General features: G+C 47.6%; 1 protein-coding gene across 2 annotated transcripts in view; it reads left to right on the top strand.

Annotated features, from left to right (window-relative positions):
• OTUD5 (OTU deubiquitinase 5) overlaps positions 1-9,018 on the top strand; it is a 48,850-nt gene extending 39,832 nt beyond the window's left edge. For both annotated transcript variants that reach the window (XM_082205455.1, XM_082205454.1), the window contains exons 4-9: positions 419-575; positions 748-896; positions 3,380-3,565; positions 3,753-3,963; positions 5,735-5,848; positions 6,886-9,018. In XM_082205455.1, coding sequence (XP_082061581.1) covers positions 419-575; positions 748-896; positions 3,380-3,565; positions 3,753-3,963; positions 5,735-5,848; positions 6,886-7,007 — 939 coding nt within the window. In that variant the 3' untranslated portion in view covers positions 7,008-9,018. The remainder of the gene's footprint in view (positions 1-418; positions 576-747; positions 897-3,379; positions 3,566-3,752; positions 3,964-5,734; positions 5,849-6,885) is intronic.
• Positions 9,019-19,699: the final 10,681 nt, after the last annotated feature.

Below are 19,699 nucleotides of genomic sequence, written 5' to 3'. Positions count from 1 at the left end.
CCTTGTGGAATCCTGTTGGCACTGAGGGGACTCTTAAGCATTACTCCAACTATACTGAAGCTGCTGCTGCTGCTGCTGCTGCATGTATGTATGTATCGTGTGTTTACAGCTTCCATGTGACTGGGGTAATAATGTTAAATGTCCTAATTCCATGGTTGGAGCACTTTACACATTATGCCCAATGGCCCAACATGATTAAGTTGTTCAACCACTGCCCCATATGTGTGGAACCCTCCTTGAGCAAAACAGTTCTAATACAGCATGGGCGCCCCTTGTTCTCTGCAGGTTCAGCTCTCCTAATGGGTTTGTGCCAAGAATCCTTTCCTAGAAAAGGCTCTCCCACCTCCCCGTGCTGTTTCTTGCCCCAAATGGGAGCCTTTCTCCGTCCTTCTAACCTTGAGGCCCTTTCACATTGCAGATGAAGAATGCCGATTACTTTTCCAATTACGTAACAGAAGATTTCACCACTTACATCAACCGGAAACGGAAAAACAACTGTCACGGCAACCATATTGAGATGCAGGCCATGGCAGAGATGTACAATCGACCTGTGGAGGTTTACCAGTATGGCACAGGTATGCATGGCTCCTACTTCCTGTCCCCTAACCCTTGCCCATGCCAGCCCTGGGCTGGGGATGCCAGCCTCTCAGCTGCCCCTATAAAGCGTGGTGATGGCATCCAGCATGTTTGGGCAAAGGGCAGGGATAATGCTACTCCTCGCACTGAGCTGCCATCTTTCCCTTCCAGAGCCCATCAACACTTTCCATGGCATCCATCAGAATGAGGATGAGCCCATCCGAGTGAGCTATCACCGCAACATACATTACAACTCTGTGGTGAACCCCAACAAGGCTACCATTGGTGTGGGACTGGGGCTGCCCTCCTTCAAGCCAGGGGTGAGTCTTTCCTGGATGGGTTCTGGGGAAGGGAGGTCTCTTTAGCCGAGAAGTTCAGTATCCCTCACTACCAGGGTGTCCTCTGGGGGTTGAAAAGTTGGGATGTGGCAAGGTAAGGCTTGATGGATAAAGAGAGGGCAGTGGGAAATCAGTTGACTAAGATGTGTGCCTGATCGTGTAACTTTGCAGTATGATCTGTGTATTTTTATTTTTATAAAAGGTTTCTAACTCGTCTTGCTGTTATCAGCTACTCAGCTTGGTGGTGTTGCATGAATTTGAAATAGAAAATCTTGCTTTCCGAATTTGCTTGCTTTTGTTAATTGGTTGCAGCCGTTTCAGGAAGAAACCATGGAGGGAGATTGGACAAATCATGAATTTGAAATGTTCCCATAGGAAATAATTTAAATGCTCGCCTAACGAATGATTTCCTGGGAAAGCATTGTGTTCAGAAAGTGGGACCAGCATGTGTTTATATCCTGCCTTTCTGCCTAATAACTGGGCTCCAACGCTACTGAGAACAAGCAAAAAATAATACATAATAGAATAATATTATGTGTTGGGCATGGGGCTTTGCACAGGGCTGTTCTCAGGTACTGGCAGCTGGCTGGTTGGTGCTGCCTGCAAGCTCTCTTTTGGCCTAGCTGCATCTTTACCTGCCACACCCCTAATGTTATGTTTGGTGCCAGGTGCAGAGCGGGTAGGGCATGGCTTTAAAAATGCCCTTGCAAAGCAAATCAGGCAAGTGAGTCAGAAGTTCCCAGTTGCTGCTGCTACTACAATGACTGTTTCAGCTGCTACCCTTTGAAAATTCCATGGTGCCTGGACTATGCAGAATTAGACAAGATGACAGGAAGGATTTGCAACCTGCGGGATCAGAGATTCTCAGAGGACTGGAGTAAATATGTGAACTATCTGAAAAGCAATTGTAATCAACAGATTACGCTAGTGGGATTGCAAGAAGTTTTGTAAGGAGGACTATGTGAAATATTGCAGAGAAAAGTTTGAAGAGAACTATTAGTGAAGGACTATTAAAAGTAATAGTGAAATTAATGAAATGCAGATTGATAAAGATTGAAAAATCTTCAGATGTGGTTGATGGAAGTCCAAAACACTGAATAAGATGAGAAAATATGTTGTATGGGTTTTTTTGGAAATTTCATGTAAAAATCAATAAAAATATATTTTTAAAAAAGAAAATTCCATGGTGCCAGGAATGGCCCAGGACATTGTGCTGCTAGAGACAAACTCCCCACTGCAGCTCCCCCCACCTCCTGCCCCTCACCGTCTCCTAGTTCCCAGCACTCAGCACAGCTGGGTGTCCGCCATTACCAGCTGCTTGCTGCCTCCTGCTCCTCAACCCCTGTGGCAGCACACCCTTCTACACACCCCTGAGTTGCCCCAAAGAGGAGTGTGCTGCTGCAGCTGCCAGGGTCAAGGAACAGGAAATGGCAAGCCTCCAGCAGCAGTGAATGCCCAAGTCATGGCTAGTGCTGGGTACTAGCCACAAGGGGCAGGAGATGGCAGCAAGGGTGCCGGCTTCGCCTGTGGGGAGGGGGAAGGCATGATGGTGCAGGGAGGGAGTGGTGGCGCCACTGCTGGCAGGGAGGCAGCAGGAGGTACAGCCCCCCAACCAGCCACTCGCTCGTCTCACAGCTTCTCCTCCTGCTCTCCTCTCCAGGTGGCTCTTTCTGCTGGCAAATGGGGCAGATGGAGGCGCTAGAGGTCCTCTCCCCCAGGCCTCAGATATTGCTCAGCTTCATCTGGTGAATGAGGTGGGGCTGAATCAACCCACCCTTCTGAAGGATGGGGCATTTTGTCCAGAGTGCTGGGCCTGCCAATCACCATCGCATTTCTGATGTGGCCGTGTGGCGATTCTGGCAGAGCAGGGTGAAGAAGCATGTAAAGAGGTAGTAGCTGTAGGATGCCTTCCCCAGCCACTTCCAAGCGAACCTCAAAGAGGCTGGAGAAGGCTATCTGATGGCTGCTAGGAGACTATTGTCTGTTTCCTCCCCCAGATCTGACAAAGCTTGTCCAGCCGCATTTAAGATGAATTAATCTCATCCTTTCCTTTATCTACTAGGGGGAAATTGAATAGATATGTGCTCTTCCAAGACAACCTTTGGGCAAGTTCCTCCCACTCTCACCCAGATTTCTTTATTTCAATTGTGGGCAGAATCCCCATAGCATATCCTGTCAGCCCAAGGATTTCTCCTCTGCATGTATCCCACACCTTTCCCATATCTGCTTGGCAGGCTTGGGGGTGCCTCCTGAAACAAATGGGGAAGGGTGGAAGGAGTCCTGCTGTGCAAGCGGAAATCCTTGCGCTGGCAGGAGGCGTGCTAAAGTATAGTTGCCCCTGTGGTTGTTTTCTTGACGGAGAGGGCTTATCTCCTTTTGCTGTTTAAAACATGCAACCAAACTTGGGCAGCGGGTTTGAGCCTGGGACTCCAGTGGGCTTGCTGAACTCCCTCCCCTCTCTGTAGTATGCGGAGCAGTCCTTGATGAAGAACGCAATCAAGACATCCGAGGAGTCATGGATTGAGCAGCAAATGTTAGAAGATAAGAAGCGAGCAACTGACTGGGAAGCAACCAACGAGGCCATTGAGGAGCAGGTTGCCAGGGAGTCTTATTTGCAGTGGCTGCGTGACCAGGAAAAGCAGGCCAGACAGGTTTGGTTTATTTCCTCCATGTGTGAAGGGGAAATGAGGGTTTGGGGACATCTCGGGGATCACTAGAGATGGGGAAGTGAGTCTTCCCTTCTGTTGAGACTGGCTGTAATACTGGCCTGGCTCAGGGAAACTGATCAAGAAGATGGTTGGCCCTGAATAGCATCTCTACCTTTCCCCTTCTCCACAGCCCTGCAAAGCCAGCGCTACCTGCAGCTCCGCCACGGCGGCTGCAGCCAGCGGTTTGGAAGAATGGAGCGGCCGCTCTCCACGCCAGCGCAGTTCGGCGTCTTCCCCAGAGCACCCCGACTTGCACAATGAGCTGAATGCTGCCAAGCCACCTTCCCCTGGGAGCACCGCAGCTCTAGCACTTACAAAGCCCCCCTCGCCGTGTGCTCCTGGTAAGTGCCCCATGGGTCAGAGCAGGGAGCGGAATGACTCCTCCGGGTGGGGAGCAAGAGGGCTTAAGCTATGGCAGGGGCTGGGTGAGGCGGCCGTTACATCACAGGGAGACAAGCTTGGTTGTGACTTGGGACATGTGCAGATCAAACGTGTTTTCCCCCAGGGGTCAGGCACATTCTTCTTGCACACAAAACACCTGCAAGCCACATAGCTCCCTCTGAGCTCCTTCTGGTTGTCCAGGTGACAGGACAAGGTCATGCAGTTTGCCGCTTCCACCACACCTGTAGACACCATAGTGCTGTTCTGTCTTGATCCAGTCTTCATAGTGCTGTTCTGCTTCAAAACACTGTGGTCCTGTAGAAGCTGCAGAAGGGCTGTGGTGCAGTTGCCATTATGCACTACTGTGGTATATTTCTCCACAGCTGCTTCCTCACTGCCATTTTGAAGAGATAGGAGAGAGGGGAGATTAGCTATCCAGCAGCCAAAGTGGGGAATGAGGGAAAGGACAAGATATTTATCTTTCCTTACCTTATTTTTTTTAAAAAAATGGAGCGCCTTTCCAGTTGCATTGCTTGAGGAAGTTCACACTGACTGTGTTTAAAAACAACCCTTAAAATAAATGAAGTAAGTAAAATAAAAATGCACAACAGTCCTATACAGCAGAAGCCAGGCATAAAGCGTTTCTCCAACCGATAAGATCTAGCTGTAAATGGGTTGGAAGCCATAAATGAGCCTGCAGGGTTGGAAGCGAAAATCCTTTAAGTAAGCTGAACACAACAGAATTAAATATCCCAGAGGCAGAGGGAACTTTTCACTTAGTAGTGAACTTGGAAAGTCAGAGAGGCCCACCTGGAAAGGCTGTTTTACTGCTGAGGTGCCACAGGAGAATGGGAGGGATTCCCCATTCATTCATCCACAGATTTCACCTCCTGTCAGTTTTGGATTTGGAAGATCTTAAGGTATGGGGAGGTGGTCTATTAGAACAGAAAAGTGGTGAGGCCAGCAGAGCAAGGGGTTAGTAGCCCTCCATCATAATGACTTGCAATTCTGGATTAATATTTATCTCACAGCAGAGAGGGATTTGAGTCCTCACAGAGGCCCCTCTATTCTCAGGCCTAAAGGAGGCCAAAGAGTGGCTGGCACAGTCACTTAGACTAGAGGACTCACTAGTGCAGGATAATGACCTCTGCCTCGGGTGACTCCCTGGATCATTTTATTGCAGAGAGTTGCAGGGTGTTGAATTGATGTCTAGTATACCAGACAAAATCCACACGGCCCTAAAAAGGGGGCAGGATAGTTACCAATAAAGAATGCAGGAGGTTCTGCCTGTGAATTTCTTCATCTTTTGGCTCTGTGTGTGCATATGTCTGTCTAATATTCATTAGGCTAATAATTGTAAGTCGCTGATATTTTTACTATACAGCTGTATACAAAAAAGTTTGATAGAGAGATAAATTTTTAAAAAACAACAACCACACAAATAAAATAAAAAAACACTGAGATTTTGGCCATCCCACAATATATACTCTGGTTTCTATCAAGGGGCAACCTGAGAATAGGTAAATTATGCCAGAATATGGTCAGACTAATATACATGTCAGAGTTCAGACTCTTTTATCCATCACAGGAAAACACCTGCAAACTTGTTAACTTTAAATTGCCTTTAAAGGAATACCAGGGGGCAGGGCATTGTTGGAGAATTGGCCCTTAGGAGATGAATGTCCCCTTTGCATGCAAATAATTCTACCATCGATCTGCACACCTACCCAGGTACAAGCAGCCAGCTTTCTGCAGGCGGTGGCCGAGCAACCCCTCCCTTAGTATCGTTGTATCCAGCCCTGGAGTGTCGGGCAATAATGCAGCAGATGTCACCAACAGCATTTGGTAAGTGCCCTCCCGTGAGCCAAGCATTCAGGCGTTAAGGAAGGTGGCGCTTTAGCCATTCAGAACCTTATTTTCTTTCCAGGCATTCTGATGCTGTAGCTGGAGACTCCTTCAGTTTTCCAGTACAGAACCCTGCATTCAGTGGCTGCTTTTCACAATATATATAACTGCTTAGTGTGTATATGAAGAGGAGACAGGTCAAAATTTGTCGTTCTGAGCTTGAGCAAATCTAAAAATGCCAGGCCTTGTGGGAAGGTGACAGACAGCTTGAGCAGTTATTTTAAGTGAGGATTTCTGGGCTGCTGGAAACACACCTCAGATCTGTTTTCATTTTGAAGTTTTCAGCAGGGTTGCCATATTTCAAAAAGTAAAACCCTGGAAATTGCCTAAGATTCAGGGCAAAGCTACCAGGATTTTCGCGAGATACTGCAACTAGCTCTCTCGTTTTCCCTGGCCCTTGCACAATCTCTTGGGAGTCAGCTGGTTTCTTTGGGAGGAGGAGGTTATGTACCTCCGTTTGTGGTCTTCCTGCCTAATTCTTCCCTGACTTCACACTATGGAAATGGTGGGCAGTAGGGTGGGTGGGGAGGAGGAAAATAAGTGCTATAAAAAATAATCATGGATAATAGAGCCCTGTGAGTACAGCAAAAAAAGGGGGGAAAGAATTGCAATTCCAAAATTGTGTAAAATTCAGATTTTAATTTACAAAAACAAAAAGAGGTGAGAGCTTTCAGATGAACTAGGTTGAGTGCCAGAAACTGAAAACTGCTAACTCAAACAGGAATGCTTGGAGCATTGAAATGAAGTATTTTTTCGCCACTCCTTGTGGAGTCTTATTGTGGCCATTAAGGTGAAAGCATCCAGTCTGGAGCATCAGCGGCTGTGGTGGCAAAGGATGGGGTGGACATGGAACTATGATGCAGTCGAGTGCGCATGGTCGGCTGTGTGTGAGAGGTGGTGGGAGAACGGCTAGTGGTGGGAGTCTAGTGATCCATGACTCCACCTGTGACCGCTTCAACCCCTTTGTCTTCTGCCAGGCTTGAGCGACTGGGATGACGACGAGATCTTGGCTTCGGTGCTGGCGGTGTCACAACAGGAGTACTTGGAAAGCATGAAGAAGAGTGCCCTGCACAGAGACAGTGGCTCAGACAAAAGTTGATAACTCGTTTGCATCTCCTGTGTTCGCCTGACACCCCTTAGGTGCATGTTTTGGCAGGAAGGATGATAATACCTGGGACCCCTCCCCTCCTCTGCTGCTGCTGATCAAAGCTCCTTCGGCTGCCCTTTTGCCCCGTCATTTTTTGGCTCTTTGCATCCAACCTCCAATGTGCTTGGGGGAGAAGCGAGAGAAGGACTGGACCTCCTCTGCAAGGAGCTGGAACACGCACAAACTGGGGCATGCTGGGCTTCCCCCTTCATCAGCCGTTCCTTCATTACTGAATATATCTATATATATGATCCAATCCTAAGTGAGACCTCCCCACTTTTGAATGGGAGGGTTGCAGTTTGCTTATAGGGTGGTGGGAAGGTGGACTCTTCCGGTTGGGTTTTGGAGAGCGGAGAGAAGCTCAGCTGCTTCTGTGGAAGCAGAGTGTGACTGCAGGGCCCACCAGGTTCCCTCACCCTTGGGAGCTGGGGATATAATAATGTTCAAGCATGAAGGGGGTTGGGGGGCTAAGCAGTGTGTTAACGGTTCTTTCACCTGCTCCCTTTTAACACTAGTATCCTGGCTTCTAATGGAAGGGTCTTCAGTGGAGTGGGTCCCTAAACCTGCAACCATTTGAAATCACTCCGCCTTCATCTCTGAGGAACAGCTGTGGTCATCTACAGGAGGACCACCTCCATGGCTGCTTTTTCTTGCTCCACGTGGCAGCCTCTCTTCTCTTTCCCACTTGGGTGTCAGTCCCTGTTTGTTCACGTGTGGCCCCTGACATCTGGGAGTGCACCACAGGCTCCCGACTTTTTGCCCAGCCATGTGGTCTCCCTGACGCTCTGCTTGTTGGCTTTCTTGGCCTCTCCCGCTGCTGACTCTTCTATTCTCCCTGTGCCTAGCAGCGGGGGAGGAGGGACGGGGGGGTTGGAGAACACACCACTTGTCATTCCATGTCAGCACTTCCTAGGAATGGGCCAGGCCTTTAGCTGCATCGTGGAAAGGAGGTGCTGGTAACAAAATGGACTCTGGCACAAGCTCAGAAGCTGTAGGCGACAACTCTACAATGTTGGGAAGGTCCCAGGTTGTCCTGTGATGAAAGTAGACCTTGAACCCCACAGTTGGGACCCATGCAAATGGCGGGCGAACCTGTCCCATGAGGACCCTAGACTGTTGGCAGGCTGGCCTGAAGGTCAATTAACTCCTAGAAAAGAAAGATCTTGCCTCTTCCGAGTGTGGTGTCTTCCTAATTACTGCTGTGGTTATACAATCCACCTAATGTGGCCATTTATTTTTTATTCTCGAATCTTGGGTGTGAACAAACGTTTCTGCCTTCCCCATTCATGCAAGGGGCACAGCACCAGTGCACTCAACTACTCCTGCAGCTTCGTGTTGTGTCCAAAATTCATGAAGGGCTGGGATTTGCTAAAGGTCCTGCCCCCTTGGCATTGCTTTCTGAGGCTGCAGAGTGGCAGCTTTGAAAAGGGGTGGGAGGGAAGTGGGTAGGTAGTCTACTGCTTTAGGAAGACAGGTTTCAAAGTGGTATTTGGTGCCTGAAATAAAGTATTGATCTATGCTCTACTTCTCTCTTCCCCCCCCCCAAAAAAAACCCCTTTGTGTTTCACCTGTGAGAGAGGTGCTTAACTTCCTTGTGCAGAATGAGAAAATGAAGCAGGAACAGGTGAGGGTGTACTTGAAGTATGAAAACAAAGCAAAATATCCAAGCCTCTTCCTCTGATGTGCTTTCTTGTTCCTACAAAACCCTTTCATGGGTCGCCTTTCCTTGCTTCTCCAGGGATCCCTTTATGCTCAGCTCCCATGATTCCCCCACAAGAGTTTGTAGATGGAGCCACTGGTTATCAGCTTCTTCGAACTGAACGGTGCACAGGGGCCACACTTGGATGTGCCCTTGGACCCACTCCATGTGCTGGTTTACTGCCAATTAGATATTAAAATTCCTTGACCAGAAATGCCAAATTCTGCAAGATCGTTATAAGCAGAATAAATCATGTAAATATTGCCTTGTTTGATCGAGTAAAGTAATCAAATAGATTTGCAATACACTGCAATGCGCGGAGGATACACACACACACACAAGCTACTTAACTGGTAACCATTCCTTTAGCCAGGCCTCATAAGGGATGGCAAGGCCTGTAATAGACTTACTAGAAAACGTAGAGCGCTGTGAAGAAGATTGAAGGAGGAGTTCCTTTATCTCCCCACCCCCATGTTATATTCACCCTTTTTACCTTTCAGGATCTCCATTTTGGCAACTTAATTTTAAAAATGGAATCTGAGATTCTCAGGAGCCTGGTGGGTTCCATGACTGAAGGCTGTTTTAGACAACAGCCATCCAGTGAAGCTATGTCTCGTATGTTAGAGTTGAGCTTTTGTATTAGACGGGGGAAAGACCAGTTGAACAAATAAGCACAATATCTCTGGTTGATCTGTTCTTTTGAGCTGGACTTCATTCCTCACTTGCCCTCTCATCCCTGATGCACCATCTACTGCTCTTCTCCTGGAAAGACTCCAAAAGGGTCAGTGACCCATCGTTACAGTTGGTGCCCTACAACCAGTAGGGAAGAACAGGTTTTTAAGTACCACGTGGCAGCCAGGAATGGGCATTTGATTGCATTTCCAATCCAAAGAGATGTGTATGTGTCTCCGTACAACTGTGGCTGGCTAACAGGTAGCAGGGACTATTCAGAGAAAAACCTTTATTTTATACTAATTGTTTCATTGCTTACACATCACAGACCAGCTTTCATATCTTACACATCACAGACCAGCTTTCTAGAAAGCGGAAGAGTAGCCAGGCACCATGCCTTAAGTAATTGCCAGTGCCAGCTTATCTATTGTTGCTACATTGGCACCATGTAACATCAACCCTGGAGGAGCAGTCACCAACCCTCTGATAACCAGCCCTCATATTTGCTGCCATTTGGGCAGAGGGAAATAGTTGGTAAGCAGTTGCAGCCTGCTTCCCTCAATTGAAATAGCTAGTCAAACCATGGCTAAATGAGCTTTTGCAAGTGCTTTGTGCAGCCATCAGAATAGGGGAAGTGCTATTGGCTAAGCCGCAGGGAGCAGACCCAAGTTTGGTCAGGAGAAGAGTCAAGGCTTATCCTGTTTTAGGTAAGTGAGCAGGCAGAAAGCAGCTACAAATGTTTTTTCCTGCCGTAAGATATGAGCTGGAACAAGCTGAGGATATGTACTAGACCTGGTCCACACATGGAGTAGAATAAGGTGACGTGACCTTCAGTTGTCAATTATTTGAATGCTTTCCTGTGATTTAAAGGGGGGGAGCTTTGTAAACTAGTATAGTGGGAAGTATACTGGGATAGAACCTTTCTCCCAGTGTGTTACTTGCAGGAAGCAATCAAAAATGGCAACCCCCTTCCCTTGAAGTGGTGGTACAGTCTATTAAGATTTTACCACTTCATTCTGCTGCATTAAATCAGGCTTCCACAATGGTGCAGCTATGATAAAGAAGGATAATCAGCTGGCAGGGTCTTGGTCAATCAGCTGCAAATTGGCCATAGTTAAAACCATGGTCAAGGTGGCTTAGAACATGAAATACAAAAGTAGTCAAAGAGAATAATTAAAACAAAAAAGCGCACAACCAAATCGAGCAATTTCCATGTAAATCATCATAAAACTAATATAAAATAATATAAATAACAGCAACAACAAAACCCCTAAACAATAACCCAGCCCAAGACTCTGTTCAGCTGCCTCAGCTTTTGTAGCTGGAGATTCAGGGCCCCAGGCCAGGATGCAAGGCAAGAAGCAGGTCTTTGGAGATTGAATAGCACCATCTGTAGAGCATGAGACTCTTAATCTTAGGGTTGTAGGTTCAATTCCCACGCTGGAGATTCCTGCATTTCAGGGGGTTGGACTAGATGACCCTTGTGCTCTCTTCCAACTCACAGGCAAGATGGTGCTGAGCACATTTATTTTAACTTTAAATTTGTTGCCCTTGAATACACCATCAATCTGCTCCCTCAGGCAGGCTTCCTCCCTTGGGCTGCTGCTCTGCTCAATGCAGGGATTGAAAATTTGAAGCCCCTCCCCCCATATATTGTTGAACTACAGTTCCCAGAATCCTTCACCACTGACTGCTGCTTGGAGCTGCTGGGTGTTGTAGTCCAGCCACTTCCAGAGGGCCACAGGTTTCCCACCTCTGGTTTAATGCAACCTAATGCAGTTGCTCTGTCCCAGATAATGATGTGGGGTTGATGCCCTACTCTTTACAGCTCCTTATCCCTTTGCCATTAATAATTTCTATAATATATACAGACTGCAGAATCCATCTTTTGGTGTGTGCAGAATTAGAATTACCTTGGTGTGGAATTTCATATTTTAAGTTCTTAAAAAAGCAAAGGAATTCAACATAGTGCTAAGCAGATTATTCCATCAGTGCAAGCGTTTCCGCTTGCCTTGTGGAATGATCTGCCCTCCTTCCTTCCCCTGGATGCTGTCATGGGGGTTCTGCTGAACCCCCTCCAGAGCCAATGGGGGTGATAAAGGGGGAAGCCCTACTGTACTAGTGGTAGCCTTAGCACAGGTTTCCACGGATGGGACTAGTTTGTTGAATCAAGACCTGACAGCCTGGGAATGTTGAACCAAAGCCTAGGGTCCATATCCGTAATGCAGAGCTGGGGAACTGCAGGCCCATGGCCAAATGTGCACCTTCAAGCCTCCCTCTCTTTCTGGCCCGGGCCACATGCCTCAGCAGCTCACCTTCGCACCTTCCTCACCTGCCTGAAACGTGTCTTACAAATGTGTCTGATCACTGCCATTTGCTTGTTGGAATGGAGGACAGAGGAGCTCATGAGTGTGAATAGAAGATTCAGCAGACCGTGCAAAGATAAAGTTACCGTATTTTTTGCACCATAACACTCACTTTTTTCCTCCTAGAAAGTAAGGGGAAATGTCTGTGTGTTATGGAGCGAATGCCTGCGGGTGGCGGGGGGGGGGATCTGTTGCAGTCGTGAGCAGAGGATCCATGGTTCCCCTTCCTTCCCTCCTCCGTAGTTACAAAGCACGGATCCACATGGATCCTCAGGATTTTTGCATTGGGCTACTCCAATCTCACTGTCAGATCACATGTCTGTGGCCACAGCATGAACCACAAAAATCATATATCCACTATTTTGTTTAGAATATTTTTTTCTTGTTTTCCTCCTCTAAAAACTACGTGCGTGTTATGGTCTGGTGTGTGTTATAGAGCGAAAAATACAGTACACTTCTTGCTCTGCATGCAGACCCCCAGAAGGGAGTTTGACCCCTGGGCTGAAAAGGGTTATGTAATGTGTGAGCTCTTTCTTCCCACTGTCTGCACAAAAACTGCAGCCATAGGCCAATTCCGTTCCTTATTCATGAAAACATGGTAGCTTTGGGATAACATCTAGATTCAGGTTATGTTGATAAACTGGGCGGAAGACTAAAGTCTTGCTCTACTATATGAACAGGCAAAAAGAATGATAGATAAAATGGTTGGAAGGGAAGCTGGAGTCATGCCTACAGGCTCATGGTGAAGACTGAAAGTGTTAGGAAGAAATAGGAGGAAATCCCTCATTGTGAAACCACGGGAACAGGAGTCTGGGTCAGGCCTGTGAAATCTCAGCTCAGAGGTATACCGTGCCTACATTTCCTTTCAACAGAAGCAGTAGGGGAGAGATCTGCCATTCTAGCCTTCTGCTCTTTGACATTTGCTGGACAAACGGTTCCCATGGCATTGAGTCCCAAAGGTTAACATTGACCTCAGCTTCTTGGGGTGGAGACAGAAGGCATGAGGAAAAGGCATGGAAAGGAATCCACCAGTACTTTGCTTTGGTCCCGTCCCGATTCAAAGCCAGTCTGACTGGATCCTTTGGAATGGGATGACATTCCTGTGCAGCCGGGGCATGCAAGTGGTCAAACCAGATGCACAAGTTTCCAGCCCTTAGTGAACACACGCACTGAGTACACTTTAGCATTTGCTTTTGAAACGTGCCTTACTCAGATTAGCAGATTAGCTCCTCCGGTGACTAATGTCTCATGCATCAAATTCCTCACAAGTCCTAACTGAATCCCAGTACAGTGGTACCTCAGGTTACATATGCTTCAGGTTACATACGCTTCAGGTTACAGACTCCTCTAACCCAGAAATAGTGCTTCAGGTTAAGAACTTTGCTTTAGGATGAGAACAGAAATCGTGCTCCGGCAGCGTGGCGGCTGCAGGAGGCCCCATTAGCTAAAATGGTGCTTCAGGTTAAGAACAGTTTCAGGTTAAGTACGGACCTCCAGAACGAATTAAGTATTTAACCCGAGGTACCACTGTATCTCCTTCTTATAGCAACCACCCCTTCAACTATCGCTCTTGCTGCCATTATGAATGGGCTCTTCCAGATAAATAGTCCATGAGATCTTACGCTGTAATACAGCTGGTGCCTCAATATAATTTCTTAAGTTTTGTCCTCCAACACCACACAGGTGAGAACGGGGACACTCCTTTTTGTCCACAAGGCCCTCATTTTCACGTTCAAGATCCCTGAAATTGTCACCCTCCCTGCACTAAAACAATTGCCTGAGGGAGGGCTGTACTGCAGTGATAGGGCAGCTGCTTTTGCATGTAGAAGGTCCCAGTTCAACCCCTGACATCTCCAGGTAGGCATGGCAATGCCCTGTGCCTGAAACCCTGGAGAGTCACAGCCAGCCAGTGGAGACAATAGTGAGCTAGATGGACTTGGTACAAGGTAGGGTCCCATGAGAATAGGTTACTACCAAAAGTTACTCCATGGTTACCAGATTTTTTTCAATGAATCCAGGGACAATTTTTTATTTTTGAAGCTGACTAGCAACAGGGAGTCAGTAGTGGGGATGATGAGGCAAAAGACCCTGGGCCCAAACGAACATGCATATTGTATAAACGTGCAAAGCCCTTCTTTCGCACCCTGTGAAACAAAAATGCGCAGAGTTTTTAAAAAACTGGGCAACAGCGCACCGCCAACCCGTGACTCCTGAGCCTTCCCCAATCTCCTTCCCCCTTTGTTTTGACAGATTGGGGGAGGCTCGGGAGTCACGGATGGGTGGCCATTGTCCAGGAGGGGCGCAAGCCACGAGGTTTCTCTGCCAGGCAAGGTGCAAAGTCCTTCACCACCCTGTGAAACATAAATGCGCAGAGTTTTTTTAAAAAACTGGGCAACGCCCACCCGCAACTCCTGAACCTCCCCCGATCTGTCAAATCAAAGGGGAAAGGGGGCAGGAGATCTGTACTGCCGGACATCCCCGGTTCCCCTTCGGCAGTGGCAACGGCAGCGGCAGTCAGCAGCCCAGAGCCAGCCTGGTAGCGCAGTTGGCTCTGGCCAGCTTCAGGAGTGGCTTGCTGCCGTGGTGCCCGTTTTTCCTCTCTGGAAGTCCCCATGTGATGGGTTGTGCACAAGACACATCATATGGGGACTTTCCAGAGAGGAAAAATGGCAGGTGCCATGGCAGCAAGCAGCTCCTGTAGCCAGCCAGAGCCAACTGCGCTTCCAGGCTGCTGAGGCTGCCACTGCCACGTTTCCCGGGGACAGATTTGCAAGTCTGGGAACAGAATTTGGGGACAAATTTGCAAATCTGGGGACTGTCCCTGGAAACCAGGGACATCTGGTTACTCTCAATGCACTTGGTTGGATCCAGGCTAACAGCATGAACCTTCTGTGCATATCTATGGGACTTACTTCCAGAAAACTGGGTATACGATTGTCTGGAAAATTACAGGCTGGTTAGCTTAACATCTGTCCTGGGAAAACTGGTGGAAAATGTTTTTACAGATAAAATGAGCATATAGAAGCAGAAGCCTTGCTAAACAGTCAGCATGGCTTCTGCAAGGATAAGTTCTGTCTCACTAACTTATTAGTTACTTGAGAGTGTCAGAGGTAATCCAGTTAACACAGTGTACCTTGACTTTCAATAAGCTTTCAGTGAAGTACCTCACCCAAAACTTCAGAGTAAGCTCAGCTGTCAAGGAATCCTCTTGTGGCGAAATCCTCTTGTGGGTCAGAAAATGGTTAAGTAACAGGAAGCAGAGTAGAAATAAAGGGACCACTCTCCTGGAGGAGGGGTGTAGAAAGTGGAGCCCCACAAGAGTCAGTATATGGGGACCTGTGCTTTTCAATCTGTTCATAAACGAACTAGGTTTAGGGGTAAGCAGAGAGGTGGCCAAGTTTTCTGCTGATACTAAACCGTTCGGGATAAATTACCGTATTTTTCGCTCAATAGGACGCACTTTTTCCCCTCCAAAAATGAAGGGGAAATGTGTGTGCATCCTATGGAGCGAATGCAGGCTTTCACTGAAGCCTGGAGAGCGAGAGGGGTCGGTGCGCACCGACCTCTCTCACACCCCAGGCTTCAGGCAGATATCCGCAAGCCTGGGGAGCCTGGCAGGAGTTCCCGCCGAGCTCCCAAGGCTTGTGGATAGCAGCCTCCAAACCTGACCTGGTTTGGAGGCTGGCGGTGGGGAAAGCAGTGCTTCTCCCCACCGCCAGCCCCACATGCTTGGGGGACAGCAAGGAGGCGGAGCGCCACCTTCCCGCTGTTCCCCGACCTGGTTTGGAGGCTGGCGGTGGGGAGAAGCGCTGCTTTCCCCACTGCCAGCCCCACAAGTCAGGGGAGCAGCGGGGAGGCAGAGTGCCGCCTTCCCGCTGTTCTCCAACCTGGTCTTTGGGGCTGGCGGTGGGGGAAAGCAGCGCTCCCTCCCCCGCCAGCCCCAAAGAGCAGGTTGAAAGGAACTCAAAGCCTCCGGAGCCCAGCGGCAACTCCCGCTGGGCTCTGGAGGCTTCTGGTGAACGCACCTTGAACGCACAGAACGCACCTTGACTTAGAGGGGGAGAACAAGAAAAATTTTTTTTTCCTGTTCTCCCCTTCCTATGGTCCGGTGCGTCCAATAGAGCGAAAAATACGGTAAACAAAAAGAGATTGTGACAAGCTGCAAAGGAACCTTTCCAAACTGAGCGAACGAGCCATAAAATGGCAAATGCAATTCAGTGCAAAGTAGTGGGTGGGTGTTGGGGCAAAAATTATTAATTTCATGTATACGCTCATGGGATTTGAACTTGGTGACTGACCAGAAACGAGACCTTGAACTTGATGAAGATGTCAACCCAGTGTGCAGCAGCTCTGAAAAAGACAAATTCATGCTAGGAAGAATTAGGAAGTGAATTGAAAAGAAAGCTGCTGATGTCACAGGGCTGTTATACAACTCTTCATTTGGAACTATGTGTACCGTTCTGGTTGCCTCACATCAAACAGGATATTGTGGAGTTGGAAAAGGTCCAGAAAATGGCAACCAAAAGGGGTTTGTGTGACATTTCTATGAGGAAATGTTGCAGCATTTGGGACTTGTTAGTTTAAAAAAAAAAAAAAGGTGAGTAGGAGAGGACATGCTAGAAGTGTGTAAAAGTATGTATAGCATACAGAAAGTGGATAAAGTTTTTCTCCCTCATTGCCCTAGAACTCGTGGACATCAATTGAAGCTAAATGTTGGAAGATTCAGGACAGAGAAAACTAAGTCCTTCTTCACACAGTGCATATAGTGAAAACTGAAAACAGGATGTTGAACTAGGTGGGCTTCTGGCCTGATCCTACAGGCCGCCTCTTATGTTTTTAATGAACATGACTTGGGTTCATTGATCTCAATGGGTCTACTCTAAGTGGAATTAGCATTGGGCACAACCCTGAAACCTTAAAGAATTGTCTCTGTAGCAGAAGTGTGAATATGAACAACATTATTAAAAGACGCTCCTCAAATTTCCTTCAAAAGTCCAAACAAGCAGAAAACCGACAGAAAGCAGAAGACAGGCAGCGTCCTTGCTCAATGGGGACATTGGGAGAATATGAATACTTCAGAAATGTTTGCACTGATGGAATGATCAGAAGAGGGAGATGAGCTCCTCAAATTCTCTTCTTGCATCCCTTATTGTTTGCTTGGATTTCAATGAGAGTACTCTGAGTAGGACTAGCAGATACAGCCCTAAGCCTCCCACACCCTTTTCTTTAGATATTAAGGCTGTAATCCTGACTCAGTTTACCTGGTAGTACAGCCCAGTGAATTCAATGGGACTTACTTCTGAGTAGATAGGGTTGGGATTGCACTTTTATGCACTTACATACCCTTTAGAAAGCCCCACTGAACACAGTGAGACTGGTTTGGGTAAACGTGTAGGCTTGCATTGCACATTTTGAACTGTTAAATCTGGTCTATTGTAGGACAGCTAGCGGGGACCTTCAAATTCAAACCCCATCCACCCAGGCCAGCTTAACCTGGAACCAGTGATGATGGGACTTGTAGCCCAACAAGATCAGACAGGCAACAGATTCTCCTTTACTAGAACCATTTTGGTTTTGTTATATTTTTAACCAAAGCATCAACAGCCCTTTTGCTCCTGAATCATCTTGACAACCCCAGGCAGCTGTGAACTTGGTTATTCATTTGTCCTCTAAACACCAAACATCACTCTGCTGCTTCTGTCCCATCCTGTTCTCTTTATCCAAATATTACATATTTCTGGATGTGTCAAGCTGAACGTTAATAATAATAATAATAATAATAATAATAATAATAATAATCAGATCTAACTTGAGATTAAACACACTATTAAATGTTGGAGTTTTAACAAAGAAACTGTTGTCCAGTTTCCCAGCACACCTTTCTTAAGAAATCAGCAGACACCAAACTTTTGCAGACAAAATTCTCATCTCCTACTGGATTGTGATGGATTTTGTCTTCTGTTGTATTTGATGTGGTGCAAAACACCTGCAATCTGCCTTTGCTCTTTAAGAGCTCAGTGGGAACAGACCAAAATCCTATCTAATCCTCTTTCCCAGTGTGCCCAAACAAATTCCCCAAGAAGCCCACAAGCAACATATGAGAACAACAGTCCTCTCCCATAGGGAAGAAGTTCCACTGATGTCCATGGAAGTCAATCTGTAGTGCATCAAGCTGTAGTAGTGCAAAATGACAAAAGAGACGGGGGCAGTGCAGAGTATTTATGTATCCTAATTCAGGGGTAGCAAATATGTTGCACCCCAGATGTTGCTGGACACCAACGCTGATCAGCCCCAGCCAGCCTGACCAATGGTGATGCACCACACTGGCATCCATTGCCCCCTAATTCAGTCATACTTTTTTAACGAGAGAGGAGAAAAAGATTATTTGTTTAAAATGGTTTAGGGTTGTATCCAGGGTTAGTCCTATTTAGAGTACACCTATAGATTCATTATAGGTGTACTCGCGGGACGCAGGTGGTGGTGTGGTCTAAACCACAGAGCCTTGGGCTTACAGATCAGAAGGTCGGCAAGTTGAATCCCCGAGACGGGGTGAGCTCCCGTTGATCGGTCCCTGCTCCTGCCAACCTAGCAGTTCAAAAGCATGTCAAAGTGCAAGTAGATAAATAGGTACCACTCCGACGGGAAAGTAAATGGCGTTTCCATGTGCTGCTTTGGTTCACCAGAAGCAGCTTAGTCATGCTGGCCACATGACTTGGAAGCTGTAGGCTGGCTCCCTCGGCCAGTAAAGCAAGATGCGCACCGCAACCCCAGAGTCGTCTGCGACTGGGCCTAATGGTCAGGGGTCCCTTTACCTTTATAGATTCATTGATTTCAGTAGATCTACTCCAACTTGGTTATAAATAGTCCTTTGCAGCCATTGACCTCAGACCCACTAAAACTCAGACCTTGTGATCAACAAGGTCTAATTGACAAGTCAGCTATGCGGAAATTGTTCCCAAATCATCAGTGCTGCATGATTCTACGCAAGTTTACTTAGAAGCAAACCCCGCTATGTTCAATGTGGGGTTCAGTGTATTTAAATCTGCAGTCAACTCTTAGATATATTTCTTTTGAATTAAGTCCCAGTGGGGTTTACTTCCAAGTAGGAGCAGGTGGCGCTGTGGTCTGAACCACCAGGCCTCTTGGGCTTGCTGATCAGAAGGTCGGCGGTTCAAATCTGCACTACGGGGTGAGCTCCTGATGCTCTGTCCCAGCTCCTGCCAACTTAGCAGTTTGAAAGCACACCAGTGTAAGTAGATAAATAGGTACTGCTGCAGTGTGAAGAAGAAGAAGAAGAGTTTGGATTTGATATCCCGCTTTATCACTACCCTAAGGAGTCTCAAAGCGGCTAACAATCTCCTTTCCCTTCCTCCCCCACAACAAACACTCTGTGAGGTGAGTGGGGCTGAGAGACTTCAGAGAAGTGTGACTGGCCCAAGGTCACCCAGCAGCTGCAGGTGGAGGAGCGGGGAATCGAACCTGGTTCACCAGATTACAAGTCCACTGCTCTGAACACATGGTGTTTCTGTGCGCTCTGGTTTCTGTCACGGTGTTCCGTTGCTCCAGAAGCAGTTTAGTTATGCTGGCCACATGACCCAGAAAGCTGTCTGTGGACAAACGCCGGCTCCCTCGGCCTGAAAGCAAGATGAGCATCACATCCCATAGCCGCCTTTGACTCGACTTAACTGTCCAGGGGTCCTTTACCTTTACCTTAAGGTAAAGGTAAAGGTACCCCTGCCCATACGGGCCAGTCTTGCCAGACTCTAGGGTTGTGCGCTCATCTCACTCTAGAGGCCGGGGGCCAGCGCTGTCCGCAGACACTTCTGGGTCACGTGGCCAGCGTGACAAAGCTGCATCTGGCGAGCCAGCGCAGCACACGGAACGCCGTTTACCTTCCCGCTGGTAAG

Source organism: Podarcis vaucheri (assembly GCF_965113315.1).
Source record: "Podarcis vaucheri genome assembly, chromosome: 17".
NCBI classification, from domain to species: domain Eukaryota; kingdom Metazoa; phylum Chordata; class Lepidosauria; order Squamata; family Lacertidae; genus Podarcis; species Podarcis vaucheri.
Note: the sequence above shows the minus strand (reverse complement) of the source record. Positions and strands in the feature narration are given on the sequence as shown.